At 43.5% G+C, this 6,000-nt stretch overlaps 2 protein-coding genes across 2 annotated transcripts; one reads left to right on the forward strand and one right to left on the reverse strand.

The window, feature by feature from the left end:
• Positions 1-678: 678 nt before the first annotated feature.
• LOC309517576 (olfactory receptor 6C74-like) lies at positions 679-1,701 on the forward strand (the record flags this gene model as incomplete). Its single annotated transcript, XM_082196793.1, has 1 exon — positions 679-1,701. One exon carries the CDS (start codon positions 679-681, stop codon positions 1,699-1,701), a length of 1,023 nt encoding a protein of 340 aa, XP_082052919.1.
• Positions 1,702-3,103: 1,402 nt separating this feature from the next.
• On the reverse strand, positions 3,104-4,075 carry LOC309517577 (olfactory receptor 6J1-like; the record flags this gene model as incomplete). Its single annotated transcript, XM_082196794.1, has 1 exon — positions 3,104-4,075. The coding sequence occupies one exon, from the start codon at positions 4,073-4,075 to the stop codon at positions 3,104-3,106; it is 972 nt and encodes a 323-aa protein (XP_082052920.1).
• Positions 4,076-6,000: the final 1,925 nt, after the last annotated feature.

Raw genomic sequence — 6,000 nt, forward strand, 5'->3', positions numbered from 1 at the left:
GACTTCATAGAAGTAGGACTGGCCCAAGGTCACCCAGCAGCTGCATGTGGAGGAGTGGAGACGCGAACCCGGTTCCCCAGATTACGCGACTACCTCTCTTAACCACTACACCACACTGGCTCTCACTGGCAATCACAGGGGTGGCACAGGGTAAATAGACCTTCAAACGTCCGGGGGCCCTGTGTGATCGCCACACTCACCCTCCAATATGTCCCAGTTCCTTTCTTCTGGGGTGTGTCCTGTTTCCTACCACCATGAACCTGGGTCTATATTACCTACTTCTGTGCTCTCCCTGGAAGCCTCTTGGTCAGGCGGTCTCCACCACTCCTCCAGTGTGGTGTAGTGGTTAAGAGTGGTAGTCACGTAATCTGGGGAACCGGGTTCGCGTCTCTGCTCCTCCACATGCAGCTGCTGGGTGACCTTGGGCCAGTCACACTTCTTTGAAGTCACTCATCCCCACTCACCTCACAGAGTGTTTGTTGTGGTGAAGGAAGGGAAAGGAGATTGTTAGCCGCTTTGAGACTCCTGAAGGGGGAGTGAAAGGCGGGATATCAAATCCAAACTCTTCCTCATCCAGCCAGTCCCTGACACATAGAGACCTTGATTGGTTTCAGCAAGTCCATTCTTAAATATATGATGAATTACTGTATTGATTTAATGGGAGTGAATCAACACTAAATGACTTCTGCTTTTGGAGAGGCCAGCCTTATTGACTCATTTTCCTTCACTTTGTTTTCAGAGAAGTGCCCAGAAATGAGGAACAACACTGTTGTGAGTGAATTCATACTCCTGGGCTTCAGTGACAAATGCTGGCTTGAAATCTTGATCTTTCTCCTGCTCTCCACCACGTATTTTCTGACCATATTGGGAAACACAGTGATTATTCTGATCACGCTGGTGAATAACCAGCTCTACACCCCAATGTATTTCTTCCTCCGACATCTTGCAATTGTGGACATTGGTTTCACCAGCACCGTCCTTCCAAAAGCTTTGACCAACATGGCCAATGGCCAACGGACTATCTCCCTACCTGGTTGTTTCACGCAGGTGTATCTATTCCTGGTTGTGGGAACCACAGAGTTTGCTCTGCTGGCGGTCATGTCCATTGACAGATATGTGGCTATCCGCAACCCTCTTCACTACTCAACCATAATGAATGGCCGAACCTGCTCATTGATGGTGTTCTGCTCTTGGGCTGGGGGATTTTTGCTTATCATGGCTCCAGCAATTACATTATTTCAAATGCCCTTTTGTGGTCCAAATGCCATGGACCATTTTTTCTGTGACATTGGGCCTCTGATTAAACTGGCATGCACAGATACAAGTCTTCTGGAACTCATGGTTCTCCTCATTGCTGTTCTTTCTCTCCTCGGGACCTTGGCTATAAACATTGTATCCTACATCAATATTATTTCCACCATCATGCGCATCCCATCAACAGCAGGGAGGCAAAAGGCTTTCTCCACTTGCACTTCTCACAGCATCGTGGTCTCTATCGGCTACGGAAGTTGCATTTTCATGTACATAAAACCAAAAGGCGCCAATGAATTAATTTTCAACAAAGGGGTGGCTCTTCTGAACACTGTGGTGGCCCCTCTTCTCGTCCCTTTCATATATTGCCTTAGGAATAGACAGGTCCAGGATGCCTTGAGAGGAACAACTAGGCAATTTGTTGGTAGATTTTGTAAGACTTCAAGTTGATTTTGGGTAGGATTTGGCATCAAAATCAGGAACCTTTGGGTTGCAATAGGCAACCATTTCCATTAAATTCTGTTTTGTGGAATGGGTCACATTCACACCATGCATTTAAAGCAGTGTTGTGCCTCTTTAAACTCCCATGGCTTCCCCTCAAAGTATCCCAGGAACTGTAGTTTATTAAGGGTTCTTAGAGTTGTTAGGTGTCAGGGACCGTGCTGAGGAGGGCTACAATGAGGAGGCATGGTGGGAGCCACCGCCTCCCCCTGACCCTGAAACTCCCCAGGAGCAGGAGGATAGTATAGATGTAGAACAGTGGTTTGTAGAGGGGCATAGTTCAGAAGGGAAAAGCTGGGAAAATGGATGAAGAGCAGCTTGGAGAAGAAACACTGGAAGAGAGAGGGTTAACAGATTCACAGTTGTTGGATAGCATCCCCTTCCCCCCCCACACACACACATTCTAGGAGAGCTGAGAAAGTTGCTGAACAGAAAGTACAGCGACTACAAGCTCAGGTTACCAGAAGTAGGGGTGATATGGATTGGGAGGAATGGAGGGGTAGCCTTAATTGGAAGCACTGCCATTCTTAGAGGGAGACGTTTGTTATCCCTCGCTGTGATTATTTTAGGAATTAAAACTGGTAAGAAGACTCTGCTCTCTTTGTTTTGCTTATCTACTGCCAAGGGAGGAGGAAGCCAAGTAAATGTGGCTTTTTTGTCAGGGAACCAGTTAATGTGTTAGCAGATACATAATATTTTTATGCATTTTTGAATGGTGTGTATTATTTCTTTCATTTTATCCTGGTCTGCACACATGTGGCTTTTTCAGACAATTTATTGTTATTCAAAACATACATATAGAATCAGTGCGATATTTTTGTATCATATCACAATTGCAAGGTTTTACCCCCTTTTCTTTTCTTTTAAAATAATTTTTATTGAATGGTTTTATGTTACAAAAAACATTACAACCATACTACCACAAAATATAATTGAGAAATAAAAATTACGTACATCAATATTTTGTTTGTTATTCCTCCCAAACGTTCCATACAAAACACACATCTGTGCACACACAGGAAAAATAATAATAATGAAAATAATGAAAATAAATATTTTCCCCCTTTTATCTTACAAAATCTTTTCTTCGATTTTGACTTCCTTTCAAGTCCCTTCGCATATGTTTTATCTTACAATTGAATGTACACAAAACAAAAGTCTCCCCTTTCATTCACTTTACTTTCTTGCTGAAACCTTTGAATGAAAAATAATAACAGAGAATTTATCTACATCTGTCATTGCCTCTCCTCCCTTTAATCACAGTATCTACACAGTCTCAAACAAAACAATTGGATGTTGTTTTAGCTTCTTCCATTTTCCCCTTGTGCCCATGAATCACCTCCAAACTTACTTAAATGGGCCTTTTCTTTTGCAAGGAGCCCCAAGCTTTTTGAGTGAACAACACCTTGTATTGTCTCAACACATCTTTCAGTGCCTGCTTCACAGTGTCATTTTTCAATGTGAAGATAAATGGGTTCAGAAAGGGGCAGACGATGGTGGTGAGAACGGCAGGCACTTTGTGAACTTCCAAGGTCTCTTTCTGGGAAGGTGTAACATAGATGAAGATGCTGATGCTGCAGGAGATGGAGATTATGGTCAGGTGTGAAGCACAGGTGTTGAAAGCCTTGGCCCGGCCAGTGGAGGTGGAGATGCGCATTACCGCTGAGATGATGAGCATGTAGGAAAACAGAGTCACAGTCAATGAGCATATGATCACAACAGCAGACAGAAAAAAGTCCATCAGCTCAATGAAACTGGTATCACTGCATGACAGTTCCAGCAGTGGGCCGCTGTCACAAAAGAAATGATTGATGACGTTGGACCTACAGAATGACAATCTGGTGATCAGGATGGTGGGAAAGAGGACTGAGAGGAATCCACCCAGCCAGGAACCCACCAGCATTTGAATGCACACCTGGCTGTTCATAATGGCATGATACTGCAGGGGTCTGCAAATGGCAGCATATCGGTCATAGGACATGGAGGTCAAGAGGATGAACTCCACCGTGCCCAGAAAGAAGTAGAAATAGGACTGGGTCATGCAGCCAGCAAAAGAGATGGACTTGTCGCTGGAAAAGAGGTTCCACAGCAGCTGTGGGCTGATGGCCGAGGTGAAGAAGATATCTAGGGCAGCAAAGTTGCCAAGGAAGAAGTACATTGGGGTGTGGAGCCGGCTGTCCACCAACACCACAAAGAGGATGACCATGTTGCCCAGCACGGTCACAACGTAGAGGGCCAAAAAGAAGAGGGCGAGAAGAATCTCTTCGTGGCGGTCAATGGAGAAGCCCAGCAGGATGAATTCAGACACGCTCTGGTTCTCCATCAGACTTTCCCCTCGTCACTCTCAGCACATTTTCTTGAAGGAACAGTAGAATGGTGAGAGTCAAAACTTTGAACCCCAAACACAGGTGGTGCTTTACAATCCTTATTCATCTTTCCCACCAAACTTTTTAGGCATTTATTTGGGATGGGATATAAATCTACTAAATGACTTTAATCAAATACACAATTATGACAAACATGAACATTTACTTACTGTAGCAAGCAAAAATCCAGTCATGTCCAATACTGGATTTGTAGGCATGGTTGCAAGGAAGATGCTTCTAGGTACTCAATGTTATTTTGTGTTCTGTCAAGAAACCTGCTGTCTGTCTATCAAACTGGATTTGTAAAATACTCCATTCTTCAACCCTCTTTGATCTCAACTGCCCATGTTTTCTTAAAAGATGAATTCTACTGAAAAATCTTCCTCCCTCCATGCTCTGTAGCCAGTAACCCGCCCATTTGTAGTTAGAATTGAATTGTTTCCAATGTGTGCAAATGAGAGAGGACAGATTTGAGGAATCTCATTTAGTAATGCATTGAGAGTCTGAAGTCATTAGTGGGGCTCTAGAGAGACAGACTCCAGGGATATTGTTAGAATAATTCTCTAATACAAAAGTTGATGTGGTAGTCGATGAAATGGGAATTTCATTTAGCTCTTTTGAACCAGTTCCTTTCTAATAAAATCATCATCATCATCCTATTCTCCCTTTTACCAATGTACTGTGTTGGAATGAGTGTTCAATTTCAGGTGGAGAGTTTTGGACTCAAAAAAGTGTTCTTCTATGAAATGCACTGGGTGGCCTTGGGATAATCACTATGTGTATCTCAGCCAAACTTACATCACAGGGATCCTGAGTGGAAAGGAGCATTGGAATAGAACACAGCCCTGTTGCATCAAGTCAAAGGCCCTACTAGTCAAGAATTGTGTTCTCACTGTGGCCACCAGATACCCATAGGAATAACTGCACAATAGAATGTGAACACAACACAAGTTGTCATTCCCACTGACTGGTGTTCAGGTGCATACTGCCTCGGATGGTGGGGGCAGAACATAGACACTGTGGATATTGAATAGCCCTTGGTAGTCTTCATGAGTTTGTCTAATCCTCTTTTAAAGCTAGCCATTTGCTCAGTCAGGATGCTTGCTCTGCTGGGAGCAACTTCCTTAAAATGGAAAACTGGGAGCAGGGGGTCAAAGCCTTGCAGCAGTGTCAGACAGAAAGAAGATGAGTTATTCTCTGGCTCAAATCAAGATCCAAGCCAGAGAAGAACTCAGGGGATTATAGTGTTCCAACTTACATTCAAGATGAGTTTTATGAGTTGCTAAGAATCATAAGCCAAGTGAAGGAATATTCATATCATGTCTCTAATATTTTGCCAGATGAATAGGATGAGATGTGATGAGAATTCAGTGCATACTCAAAGGTATGCAGTACCAGCACTTTTTTCTATTAAAAAGCACTGTTTAAAAGAATGCCTATACTTGCACCATACAAGAATTGGGCATGCAAACTTTAAATCAGTTCAAATCAACATAAATGTCATTTTGTGAAAGTTAGCAAGAATATCTATGACAGTCTTCCACCTCAAATTCTTCCCTTGAGAGATTCTTCTCCTTTCCCTCTCCCGCTACCTGCAATTCCAGGCCAGCATTTCTTGTACATCAGCAACTGTGCCTGACACACACACAAAATCACTCATTTTGTGCGTTGACCACAAGGGGACAGTCCTTTTCAGTGTACTCAGTTCACACTTTCAGCTACTCTTCTGGACCATTCAACATGTGTGAATCATTGTCTGGGGCTACGGTCTGACAGTACACAGTGCAGCAACTACATAGAAGCTAAGCAAGTCCAGGTCTGGTCAGTGCCTAGATAGGAGACTTCCTGGAAACCATATGAATGTTGAATGGAGTTTAAGACA

This window comes from Podarcis vaucheri (genome assembly GCF_965113315.1).
Source record: "Podarcis vaucheri genome assembly, chromosome: 13".
In the NCBI taxonomy this organism is placed as follows: Eukaryota; Metazoa; Chordata; class Lepidosauria; order Squamata; family Lacertidae; genus Podarcis; species Podarcis vaucheri.